The sequence below is a fragment of the Pterocles gutturalis genome, unplaced genomic scaffold (genome assembly GCF_000699245.1).
Source record: "Pterocles gutturalis isolate BGI_N339 unplaced genomic scaffold, ASM69924v1 scaffold6836, whole genome shotgun sequence".
Taxonomy (NCBI): domain Eukaryota; kingdom Metazoa; phylum Chordata; class Aves; order Pterocliformes; family Pteroclidae; genus Pterocles; species Pterocles gutturalis.
Window position 1 is genome coordinate 1,123 of NW_010097709.1, and position 13,652 is coordinate 14,774.

At 36.4% G+C, this 13,652-nt stretch overlaps 1 protein-coding gene across 1 annotated transcript in view; it reads left to right on the forward strand.

The window, feature by feature from the left end:
• Positions 1-1,426: 1,426 nt before the first annotated feature.
• Positions 1,427-13,652, forward strand: part of TMEM131 (transmembrane protein 131) — a gene marked incomplete at its 3' end in the record, with an annotated part of 69,978 nt that continues 57,752 nt past the window's right edge. The window contains exon 1 of the mRNA XM_010084399.1: positions 1,427-1,487. Coding sequence (XP_010082701.1) covers positions 1,455-1,487 — 33 coding nt within the window. The remainder of the gene's footprint in view (positions 1,488-13,652) is intronic.

A 13,652-nucleotide genomic window follows, 5' to 3' on the forward strand; every position in this document is an offset into this window, starting at 1 on the left:
CAGGGATGCAGAATGCCATGTGCAAACAGTGATATGTTAAGCAGCAAATTGGATTTTGGGTGCTGAGTGTGGTATCACTAAAGCAGCCAGTGAGGAAATGCATGGGACAAATATATGTTAGTGTTCCTCTGTGTAGTAGGTACCTTTACTCCTGACTGCCAAGAGTGCTTTTTTTCTTATTTTTGCTTTCAAAAAGTAATGTCACGTTTTCTTTTAAGATATCATAGAGACAAGTGGCAATGTTGGTGACCTTATAATAATTGTTCTTATTAGAACACTGACCTTCAAAGTGGGAGATGTAGGTTTAAATCTCCTTTTTCAGACTGGGATTCAAATTCTATCTTTCAGAAGTACCTGCTATGCTTCTATATGCTGGGAAATCTTTAGCTTCTTCGTGTTGAAGTTGTTCCTCTTTGCGGAAAGAGGGGTGTGTTTGTGCTCTCTCAACTTCATCTAGCTGAACGGTAAAGGCAGTCATGGAAAAAGGTCCTGGGGTAGGGGAGGAGTTATTTATAGGGTTTTTAAATACAGTTTTCTAGTTTAAGGCTGTTAGTATATTTTATCCTAAAGATGTGCTTTTTTTGGTGTGTGTGATTAGTCTTTTGGGGAGTAAAATTTAGACCTGTTTGAACTTTTCTTTCCTCTTTCACTCATGTTCATACTTGTACACATTATTGTATTTTACAGGAAGGGCAATGCCCTTATTTCTTTGTCTTTAAAAGAAAGTAGCAATCCCTACATTTTGAGAGGAATTGAAGAGCAATTGCCTGACCAAACATTTAGAGGAAACGAGTAGAGGAGGAATGCTAAATTTGCAGATTCTATATGTGACTGAGGCATGAACTTTTCATCAAGTTTAGTCATATGGTGCAAACACTCCTAAACTGTTTCAAATTTTATTATGTTACTGTCAAGATGGAGAGAGTTGTTGCCGTGTTGAGGATTAGGGAACAGTATGAACGATGCTTTCCAGATGTACAGTTAAGATTTTAGGTGTATAAATGAAACTGAAATTCTGTTTGTGTTGGAATTCTTTGTGGGCTTAGATGCATTAAACTCAATTGTTTAGGTACCCAGTCAGTCATATTAATTAAAGTACTGATTTAGCTTGGTACAGCCAGTCTTTTTAGGGAACCTAGAAGAAGTTGTTCACTTTTCAGTTGAGTGTTTTTATGCCAAAAGATTGATTTGAGAAGTGTGCTACTAATTAATACGAACATCTTGGAATTGAAGCTCTTGAAAGATAATTAGGATCACAGATTTGTGTTTGGTATTTCATTAGACTTTGCATTGTTATTTTGGTTTGTCATAGTTCTCTCTACAAAATGAGGTACAGCACATTTTAGATGTTTAATTTGCTCTTTTTCATTTAATAGCAATATGTTTTGATGTTAAGTAACTTATTTTTTTTGTCTTTCTTGGCAGCTTTCATCCAGTCGGATGGCATAATAGAAATGCTTCGTTTTGATGAAGGAGACCTATTGCAGGTATGTAGTCAAAGTAAATCATCTGAACTAGCAATGTTTCATCTTCATTTTGGTAGCTGCTTTCTGAAACTCATGGGTGAGTGGATTTTTGAAACTAAGCAAGGATCAAACTTAAGTCCAAAAAACTTTTGGACCTTCTAGAGTTATTTTCAACAGTATGCTTTGGTGTGTCCTGAGGTTCTGGTTACCGATCTTTTGTGTTGGGAGACAGGTGGAGTTTCCCACAGGTTCTGTCTGGCCTGTTTGTCCAGTTGGTTTTTTTCCTCAGAAAATCTGGGGGATGCTTTGTGTTTGACTCATCTTGATGTTGAGTTGGGATGCAATTGGATAGCACAGCTAGAGGAACTGGGAAGTGTTGCAATATTCCCAAAGGTAAAGGTAGCTCTTGGGACCAAGTTTAAACAAAGTTCAAATTACTGTAGTGATGTAATTACTGTTGCAAATCTGGACTTTTCAGGTATAATGTTGCCATTCTTGTCAGCTTTCTGTTGGCATGAGTCAAAACGTGAAAAGTTAACTTTGAAGAATATGTGCTAATATTTTGAGATAGTGGTAGTAGCTGGGATGAAATACATGGCAATATGGCTTGATATTTTAAATCTATGTAGTTGCAGAGTTCTCTTTACTAGAATTTAATAAATACGCATTTTGTGGATTGTGTTTATGTTGAGAGAGTCTTCTGTTAAAATTCCTTGATGATGTTAGTCCTGGTAGCTGAGAGGGAGGAGAGGAGAAAGAAGAAACCAATTAATTGTTTAAATTATTAGAATATGTGGCATGTGACTGTGTTTAACTTCATTAGTTACCAGTGCAGCGCTTGATTTACCATTGCTACCTCCTAGCTAGTCTAGAAGAGTCAACAAATGTAAAAGCTGTATGGTTTTGGGCTTACAATAATATTATTTGTTTCAGATTTATGAAGGTGGTTTTTCTTTTTCTGCCCACCTACCTAAGTTGTTTGGGGTTTTTTGTTGTTTTTTTTTTTTTTTTATTTCTTCTTCCACTTCTTGGCCCTTAATGTAAATCAAGAACAATTAATAACTTACTATGGATTTTAAGATTATAGTATACAAGGATAAAAGCCTTCAAAATGATCTAAGCTGGTGACGGAAAAGTTTCCAGTTAAAAACAAACAAATTCAACAGTCCTCTCCACACCCCACCCCTCTGCCCCACTGGAAAACACCAGACAAGCAAACCAAAAAGCCCCAGGTTCCTCATTAAACAGTTGTTTAGGTGTCATGTGCTAAGCAATAGTAGATATCTGTATAGGCTTGGTTTGGGACAACATATAGAGTTGTCGAAGTTTTCCATATAGTGGTTACCATCTTAATTATTGTGGTTTTTGACTCAGAATATTTATTTTATTTGCATGGAGATACCACATATCAGTATAAATGTAAGAGAAAAAAATCACTAGACTTAGTTTCCTTTAATTTACATACTCCATTAGAATATGTTTTGTTCAACAAGATTGGGTTCATATAAATGACAGACAGGTGTTGGCCCAATTTTAAGACAAAAAGGATGTAGTTGATTTCAGTTTTCTACATTTTAGATTATTTTTTCCCCAGAATATTATTTTAAACCTAATTAAAATGAATTGTACAAATCTGAAATTATCATATTTATTTATTTTAGGACTCTATTAATCACTATAGTTCTCAGGACTAGACAATAATGGTGCTGTTGTGAACTGCCTCAATATTTCATATAAAGATGGAAAAGTAAAATGAGTTGTTAATCATTCCAACTTTATTGCAAGATGTAACAGAGACAGAAAAATTAGTTTAAATAGTATGGTGGGACAAAGTCAAGCAATTCTGTTGCACAGTGAACTTTGCAGTGCTTTGGATTGCGTTTGGCTGCCACTTGTCCTAATACACTGCAGAATATTTAATTTAAAACAAAGCAAGAGAGACCAAATTTCTAATAAATGGTTTATATGTTTTATATTATGGTTGTGGCTTTTAAGCCAAAAATACCTACATAAGTGAAACCAGTTCCTTTTAATCAGAATGATACATCGTATTTTCTCTAGCTTACAATTTATTTGTTTTTTTTTTTTTTCTTTACATTTTAGTGTGGTGACCTCTTGTGACTACTTACTGCAATTAAAAAATAAAACCAAAGCAAATACATTGTTGTAAAACCAGATTTACATCTTGTGAACTGCAGTTACTAAAGTTTTAAACCTGCTGTAATGTAATTGAATGTTTCCCTTTCGGGCCTTCTGCAAGTTTTCATGTTTGTTGATTGTGGGTCATCCATCATTGCAGAACAAATACAATGATGTAGTAGTAACTCAGTATTGTCTAATGTTTTGTCACCTTCAGGTGATTTTTTTTTTTAATATAAAAAATAGCCAATTCAGTGCATAAAATGATTAATAATCATTGAAGAGTCTAAGACATCTCCAGTCTTGCTTCATTTCTGCCCCTTTGAAAGAGTTTGGTATCTTTACGGTAGAAGCAAGCACTTTTCTTGTTTGAAGGAGTTGCTTTCCAAAGAAGGCAAATCAAATGCTGAGTCTTACATAACTTAATCATTAGGGATTCCTGCCAGCTCCCTCCAGTTAGAGTATATCCTCTTGATACCATTTTTTTGTACTTATTTGGACTACATACTATTGGTGAAACACTCCTTATGTGTTATGAAACCACTGCACACAATCACATTTTAGGGCTCTTGCTTTAAAAAAAATAACTGAAATGTGTTGGAAAATTGAATTTGACCAGAGTGAGTTAAACCAGTTACTTATTGAAAGAGCATAAATCTTTAAATATATAAGTAAAAACCCCTTGCATTTAGTGAAAATAGACTGGCAATGGAAATTTCAGTGGTTCGTGATAGTAGATGACAGTAGCAGAGACTGTACTTTGTGGGTATGGACTTCCAGTATGTGGATTAGAAAGTGCTACACCATGTAAGTTTGTCCTCTGTCTTAACAAAGCAAAAATGAGAATTTTATCCTTTAGCATACATGTTTAGATTAAAGGTTTGTCTGAATAAAATTATGCTGCTTCTGCCCATGGATTAAATTACAATAATGAGGTATTTTCCTAATTCTGTCCATTCTTCACATGAATCAGTACCCTTAAGGACTCAACTTTTTGAACTCGTCAAATAATTTATTTAGATCCTGAACACAGGGTGAGAATTTTATTAATATAAATTGCCCATTGCTCAATGCAATGTTGGGTTTGTATTTTTCTTTAATAGCAGACAATTTGCAGATGTCTGTATAATTGTTTGGCTCTTTATGGAGTCATAGATTTGTTTGGTTGGAATGGATCTCAGGAGATCACCTAGTACTTCCTTCACATAGTGTTGTGTGTAGATGGACTATCCTTGGCAGCTGCTTGACTCTTCTGTTCTTAAAACCTCTAGAGAAGTAACTTGCACAAATTTCCTTAAGTACATATTTGTTTAATGCCTAAGCTGGTTTTGCTGCTTCTTTTATCTCCAGTATATATTCAGTTGTTTTTTTGTTAGTTTTTTTGCCCTCTTCACAATGATAATTTTATACTAAAATACACCTGTAGCTTCGTCAGTAACGCAAATTATTAAAAACACCCTGTAACTTTCTTTACTGGATTTTTATTTGTCTACACACTACTTACAGTGTAGCATTTAATTAGAACTTTAGTGCTCTGAGGCTTTGAGATACAGTAGTTGCTTCCCGGTGTAATGACACTTGTTTTAGTAGTTCCAAAATGAGTTGTAAATTGTTGACAACATTTTGTTTGCTCATATATTTTGTATTTCACTATGCTCTCCAGACACATTATTTTCTTTAGTGTCCTACGGCTTAGTCAGTTATTCCCAGTTCTAGATTTGAGCTCTCCAGCTAAACTTTGCCTTGTCAGTGTCAGGCAATCTCCCCCATGTGTCCTGGTTGTTTGAACCCTTGTCCAGACCTGACAGATGCTTCAGGTCCCTGATGATGATGTAATCTGCAAATATTAGGAGTGCTGAAATAAACTACAACTGTTCCTTTTAATAAATTGTCCTTTCATGTTAAGCCAACATACTGGCTTGCTTCTTAAGGACTTTTATTTTTAAAAGTGAATGGTAAAATAAAATTTATTTTTCAGCACAAAGTTTTCATTTGCTTTTAGTTCATAAAGGGCTGTTTGCCAGGTCGTTCTATTTGTTGTGAGAGCTTGGGTATCTAATGTTCTCCTGGACAATGTAGTTGGGGCCACTATTTTCCAGAGTGAGCGATCTTCTATTCAGACTAAGTGTTTGGAAAGTACTTCTGCTTATGTAGTAGTATTTTTAAAGTAGCATATTCCTACAATGAAAAAGGAAAATGCCAAGACTCTTCCCACAAATTTTCTTAATCCTCACTCCAGTAATTTTAAGTGTATGAAATGATTTTTAAAGGCAAACTGCTAGAAATTATTTTACTGATACTTACTGGTTTGCAGAATAGCTAAAATAGGGAGAAAAGAAAACCTCTGTGGTTATATATACTTAATACATATTTGCTGTCTTTGTTCATAAACTGCTAGTCACAAAAGCTGATAATGAGAATTACATTGGACCTAAACATCAATAGAGGGAACCTTAGCATGACTTGCAGTGGCTTTGCAGTGAGGAAGCTACGGTACTGAGTTACATGCATGGGAATCAGCAATGCTGATTTTTTTACTGGAGAAATTCTAGTATTTTCTGCATGATCTGTGCTTCATTCCATATGGCATAGTAAAGAAGTGTGTTAACAGAAGTGGCAACTATTTGGTTCTGGTGTATCAGTAATAGTGTTTTTCAGGTGTAAAGTTTAAATGTATTTTTTTATTACCTTGAATTTTCATATTGTATATTGACTTTTAAAAGGGTTTCGATATGATCTCCATTAATATCCATGTAGCCAAACTGCTAAGATACAGACCATGTAAGTGGGTGATAAAGTGGCTATTGACCTCAAATGGGTATTACTCTACAGTACGAAGTTCAGCTGGCACTCAGTTACCCATGATGGATCTTGATACTGGGGACAATACTGTTTAATGTTTTCTTTATCAACCTGGATGGTGGTATAGAGAGTATTCCCAGTACGTTTACGGATGCTACCAAATTGGGCAAAGTAGTTGATACACTGGAAGGCAAGGCTATTCAGAGGGACTTTGGCAGGCTGACAGGATCCTCATGACATTCAGCTAAGGCAAATGCAAGTCCTGCACCTGGGAGACAATAATAACCCTGTGTAACAGGACAGGTTGGGCAGTGACTGGCTAGGCAGTAGTGCTGTAGAAAAGAGCTGGAGGGTCCTGATAGACACCAGATTGAACATAAGTTAGCTGTGTGCCCTTGTTAGCGAAGAAGGCTGTCAGCCTACAGAACTGTATGAACAAATATGGAGCCAGAAGATAAGGGGTGTGGTTCCCCCCTCTCCTCCACTTAAGCACTTGTGAGGCTGCAGTGGGAGTACTGTGGCCAGTCTGGGCTACCCAGTACAAGGAAGGCACTGACGTACTGGAGCAAGCACAACAGAGGGATACCAGGATGGTTGGGGGCTGGAACGCTTCTCATGTTAGGATGTATTTCTTCAGCCTTTAGGCAAGAACACCACAGGGAAAATGAATTGCTGTGGGCAGTGTAGAGTTGACTAGAGCCAGGCTTTTCATTGTGTATGGTGGGAAGGATGAGAGGCTTTGGACACAAATTTCAGCCTGGGACATTCCAAACCCATGTAAGAAAAGCTTTTAAACTTGAGGGTGATAAAACACTGGACCAGGTTATTTACAGTAGTTGTAGAATTTCTGTCTTTGAAGATATTCAGAACTCGATGGCCCAAAGCCTGCACTAACCAGACCTCCCCTGAGCAAGGCTTGACTAGGTGGCCTCTGGAGCTTCCTTTCAATGTGTATGATTTCATAAAAGGATAAAAGCCATCTTAGTTCATTGCCATTGCTTGTAAGCAGCTGAAGCCTTTCTTCTGCTCAGAAAAAAATTGCAGTTTCTTCTCGTACAGGAAGAATTGTCATCCCCAGGCATTAGTTAAAAAATAATTAATTGATGCCCAGGAGTGACTGTTGCAAAGCCAACGTCAATAGCATGTTTTCTGTCAGAGAAAGTCAACTGATTTTTTTTTTTGTGAGTTTGGGTCATGAAACAGCATGGCAAGAATGAGTTAGTTCAGTCCACTTTCAGCTGCCTTCCACATTACAGCATTAATTTTTTCCATTACCTCAAGCAAAATATTCATCATTAATTGTGTTTCTTTTAATTATCCTATTTACTAGCATAGAGCTCATGAATGCAGCAATGAAGATTTAAGTTGCCATCTACATATCAGTTTTGTAGCTGTCTCTCAAGATATAGTTGCAAGCAGGACATAGCGTTTCTACAAGAAGGAACCAGCCTTACTATAAAATAACAATACATAAAATGTTAATACAAAATTAAAACTGAAAGAGTCTTTTAAATTAGTGAGGATGCTCTTGTGTAGGAGTACAGAAAGCTTTGATTGTTGAGAATTTTGGTAACATTAAAGAAATGTATTTAGTGTCCAGAAACCTCAGGTCTTGATTAAGAGGAGGACCTCCCTGCTCCCTGGCCTGCCTCCTGCGCCGCCATCCTTGTTTAAGACTTCGGGGCTTTAATTCTGTTGCTTAAACATAGGTAACAAGTGCTATTTGAGATGTCCTGGGCTGTGCTGGACATGTACAGGGACCTGGCAGATATGGCACAGCACACTGGAGAAATTGTGTGCCCTTCTGGATGTCAGTCTAAGACCAGGCAGGTTGCCCTAGGACATTAATCTCAAGTGGCAGCAGATGCCTATGTTTAGATGACTGAATGTAGTGCTAGGTAATATGACCTCTTACCAAGAAGTGAAGAATAGCTATTATAACAGACTGGTGAGACATTAATTTTAAACTTTTTTATTTTTTTGCTTGGTTTGTTGATGTTTTGGTGGAATTTTTTTTTATTTTTTTTTTTTTTTTATTTTTTTTTTTGTTTTATAGCTAAAGTTAACAACCATAGATATCTTTAGAGACATCCTTCAGACTGTAAGGTCTGGTTTTTGATTCTCTGTGTGCGCAAGATTGTTGTCTGGTATCATTCCACACAGTACTGAGTCTGTAAGGTGTGCTTTCAGGTACAGATTCTCTGTGAAATCTTTCTTGAGGATATAAGCCTCTGGAGAGAAATTGTTGTAAGTCTTGAAACCAGTGCTGGCTGACTGCCTTCAAATTTTCTAACTCACTATGTGCAATTTGTCTCAAGATCTTTATTCTGAAAGCCCCTTGGTTTATAGTTTAATCCTTCTAAGGTTATATAAGATATAAATTGAGGCATGCAACTGTTAGTAGCAACAGACTAAATGCATATGCTATCTTTAAATTTAAAGCAATTGATAAAAAAAATAATCTGTCTCCAGGACTTGAACATAGCCTTTTGGGTGGAAGGATTATAAACCCCCAATATTGGTAAAAGGGGAGATTTTTCCCTCTCCTGCTTCTTTTTCCCACTCAGTTGTGTATTTCTACTGTTTCTTTTGTGCTGACCTTAGTTTTTCTTGTTAGTCAGTCAGTTGGATCAGGAAATTAATCCAACTGATTTTTTTTTTCCTGTAACTTAGCTTATTATGTCTCTTGAAATATTAATAGTGTGCACATGCAGCCTTCTTCCTGGTATGTACATTGCATGGTAGTGTTTTGTTATTTGTAGTACTTCTCCTGTACAGATAAGATTTAATAAAAATTTCCCATAAATCATGTTTTGCTATTGCTGCTCTCTTACAGACGAGTTCTTTTACAGGAGAAAGAATAAACTGTATTTATTAAAGAGCATAATTTTATTTCTCTTTACCTGGTAAGCCATCAGTATTCAAAAAACCCTACACCTTATATAGTGGATTGATCTGATACATGGTTTTAGTTCTTGGCATTTATGTTTGGCAGTTTTGTGCAGTCACACAGGAAAAATAGCATGCCAGACTGCAGCACAGTAGGTCCACAATTTTACTTGAAGATCAAATAAAAAAAAATAATATTTAGAAAATGTAACTGAACACATTTGAATGTTTTTGTTTACTGCACGACTCTAAAGATTGACATGTAATAAAAATGAGTGGTAATTATAGAAACTGCCACATGAGATTTATTTTTGGTTTAGTTCCATGATGCTATGGTTGATGAGCTGCTGAAGTTGGTATGCTATTTCTTTGCTCTAGATTGACCCTGCTTTAAAAAAAAAAAAAAGGCAACAAAAACCAACCAACCAAAAAACCTAAAGAAACCCTAAACCAAAATGCACACAACAAAATACCCACAAAAAACCCCCGAACAAACCAAAAAGCAAACAACCCCCTGCTCAAAACCCAGAAAGTGTAATTGAAATAAATTTGTCTTGTATTTAACAGATACCTGAAAGCAAAACCCAGGCTTTTCCTTATAAATGTGAATATTTGGATTTTTGCTCCTAAATGTATTTCAGACACCTGATGTCCTACCAAAGTGATTTTGTGATTTTAAGCTTTGTGTGCAGATATTAGACTATTATTTTCCTATCAAATCTGTAATTTTAGAACATAGGAGGGAAAACTTGAGTGTATGATCAGACAGAGAATTTAACTCCCAACAGTTGACTACAGCCATGGCTATTGTCAATGCTTGTCCAGCTATTGTCAATGACTTGTATTTCCATTTGTTTCTGTTAAATTTGGTCTCTACTGCACTCTGTCTAAAAGTTGGCCTGGGTGGGATCTTTGATTAAGACTAATATTAGGGATATTGGCTGCTAGTTCTGATGCTTAAGAAAGTAGATAACAAACAACTTTCTCTACTGAATAATTTAAAATTGAAAAAAATGCTCTCTTGTTAGAGCCAAAGCTAGTTGTCAAGGATGGGACAGTGTTGGTAATAGCTGTTTTGGTTACCCTGTCATAGGATCTGAACCTGTTAGCTCCATCATCTGACTGTCAGGTAACTGCTAGTAATTTAATTATGTGCTTTAATTATGTTTCTAAGGAAAAATAAATTACTGAAAGGAAGGTGGTCTTTAATTGTAGTGAATAATGCACTTTCAAGGACGTTGGTAAGGAATACACGGTGTTTATACATCTGTTACCTTCATAGAGTAAGTTTGGTTGTTCCTATGTTTTAATCCCAGGCGGCAGCTCAGCCCCGTACAGCCACTGGCTTACTCCTAGTGGGATGGGCAGAGAATCGGAAGGGCAGAAGTGAGAAAACTCATGGGTTGAGATAAAAACAGTTTAGTGGGTAAAGCAAAAGCTGTGCGCACAAGTATAAGCAGGTATGTGTTCAGCCATCTCCAGGAAATCAGGGCTCTGTCATATCTAACACTTATTTGGGAAGGCAAATGCCATCACTCCAAATGTCCCCCACTTCTTTTAGTGCTGAGCATGACGTCATATGGTATGAGATATCCCTCTGGTCAGTTGGGATCAGCTGTGTCCCCTCCCAGCTTCTTGTGCACCCCCAGCCCACTCACTGGTGCGGTGCTGTGAGAAGCAGAAAAGCCTGGACTCTGTGTGAGCACTGCTCAGCAGTGACTAAAACATCCTTGGGTTATCAACGCTGTTCTCAGGACAAATCCAAAACACAGCCCCATACTAGCTACTATGGAGAAAACTAGCTCTATCCCAGCCCAGATCAGTACAGTTGTATAACAGTATTTCACAGGAACACAGGAATTTTTGGTTGTCTCCCTCCAGCAGGCAGGAACGTCAGTGGTGTGAATGCACAGCATAGATGAGTGGAACTGGTGAAATTGGCAGAAGAACGGCTTTAAATGCCTGTGCTGTAGTAAAAAGGAGAGGGATATATGCAGTTGTTAGGTAGGGAGAAGTAGCAAATTATTTCAGTTAGTAGAGAAAACACTCAAAATGGATTTGGGTCATTTTGGGGTACATCTGCATTACTGACTGTGTTGCATGGATCTTCAGACCTAGAACTTCCTCATCATCAACACTTGCAACGGACCATTTGCTACACACATCAGAGATGTGCAGAAAACTTATAAATGCTGAGACTTACTGAAAAGTTTATATGTTAGTCTAGATCAATGGTAGCTGGCTGTAGCAAAGATCAGCATGCCCCTCAGCTGCAGTCAAATAACTCCGGCTTTTTACTCCTTATAAGCAAGCACAAGCCTGTTCCTACTGAGTAGGCTGTGCAGCATCTCTTGCAGAGCCCTTGGAGCTGGGTGTGGTCTGATGTGCTTTTAAAAAGAATGGATACATCTGCAAGCTGTAGGCAATAGTTACATAGTTTAAAATTAAAAGAAAAATAAAATTGGAAAGGCAGACAGTGATTCATGGTTGTCAGATCTATGATAGAAAAGCAGATAATAAGAATAAGCATATGTAATTACAAGTAGCTGTTTGAAGCTTATTAAAACAATTTAAAAATACTCAAGCAATATGTATTTTCTGCAGAGCTTATAAAATCATACTATTGTGAACTAGAGGAAATCACTAGCTTAATATTTTGAATAAGTGCTTGTACAAGTGTTAAACCAGCTTTTGACAGCACAGGTCCTTTTTGGATGGAGAGAATATTTTTATCTGATTCCCTTTGATTCAGTTTCTTATCTGTTTTTTTTTAAGTTGAGAAATTAATGGATGGTAGTTTAAAACTGGAAAGTTTGCTCTCACCTTTCCAGTCTGAGGAAAAAATAAGGTATGGAAGGGAAAGATCTGTTTTTTCTGATTAAATTCCTTAGATTTCAGAGGTAATCAATTAAGTTGCTAGGCAGTACTTCCTAGGGAGTGTTAGATAGAAAATATTTCATATCTTAAGCATTCATCAATTAAATAAAACTGATTTTAACTTTCTTCTTTCTTCATTTTAATTGAATTTCTCTTACTGTTTTGAAACAATTCTCTGCAGGTTGTAAGGATTTACTTATATCTTACTGGAAATAGAAAATGGAGGGTGACATAAGAAATAAAAGAACCTGAACGAAAGCTTATCAGTATGTGAGTAGTATACCTCAGCTAGGAAAACTTAATGGGACGATTTGCAAGCCAGTGTATTTTAATGAAAAATAAGAAGGGCCCTGTTTTTCCTGATTATGATACAAATGTAATACATAAGTTTAAATGAAAGCTTGCTGGTTATTATATGATAATAAAATTGGCAATATAAAACAACTTATCTTGACTCTTAGGATTATATTTAGTGAGGAAAAAAACTGCACTGATCATGCTGTACAGCAAAGCATAATTTCTTTTGAACTCCTTCATGCAACATCCTGTTAGCAAGGCACTCGGCCCCTCTGTTTCAGAGGTTTTAAAATAAAAAAGCTGATTGATGCTCTGCCTAGACATTTAAAATTGCAAATAAATCATCAAGTTACACACAGATTATCTTTGTTTCACAATGATAAGTAATACACTTCCAGCTTTCTTTAGTTTGGTGCTAATTGCAGGGTCAATAAACCAAATAATTTTGTTTTGCATCTGAAACACTACTTAGATTTACAGTCCAGAATTGATCCTTGACGTGAATCAAACATTCATGTTTGTGGATGAAGTGATTTAATAGTAAAAATTATAAAATTTCAAAAAGTGTCTCCAAAAAGCTAAATAAAATAGACATTTTTTATTGAGGGATTTCTTACGTAAATATTTTTTTTAAATTGTTTTAAGAAAAAATACTTTTTTCTTAGGAAAAACAAGGAAAAAAGTGCATTTTGTAGTTGAAATAAAAATCAATGAGGTGCCCAGCTGCGGGACTTGATTTTTGTTCTGAAATGAGGTATGAAAAATTCACATTCCCCTTGCAAACAAACATCTTCATACTGGAGCTGAACTGTTTCAGACAAGCCACGGTGCGCCACAGACTTTATCAGACCTGTAAACTTTCTTCCTGCTGCCGGAAGATAAAATATTCATCTTGGCCATGAAATGCCTTTAAGAGAAGGACTGAAATCTTCAAATTTTTGGTCCCCAAATCCTATGGGAAGGCAGAATTTTTCAAAGTCAGATGTGTTTCAACGTTTGCTGTATCGGGAGGATATTCCATATGCAGCCTTCTAAACCAGTGGGGGTTTCTTAGACAAGGATAAACTTATTGGAATTTCCTAGACAACGTAACCTCCTTGTTCTGAAGTAATTAACTGTAATGTCCAGCAGAGTGGTAGTAAAGGTATTAATAATAGAGTCTAGAAGATCATTAGCAGGGAA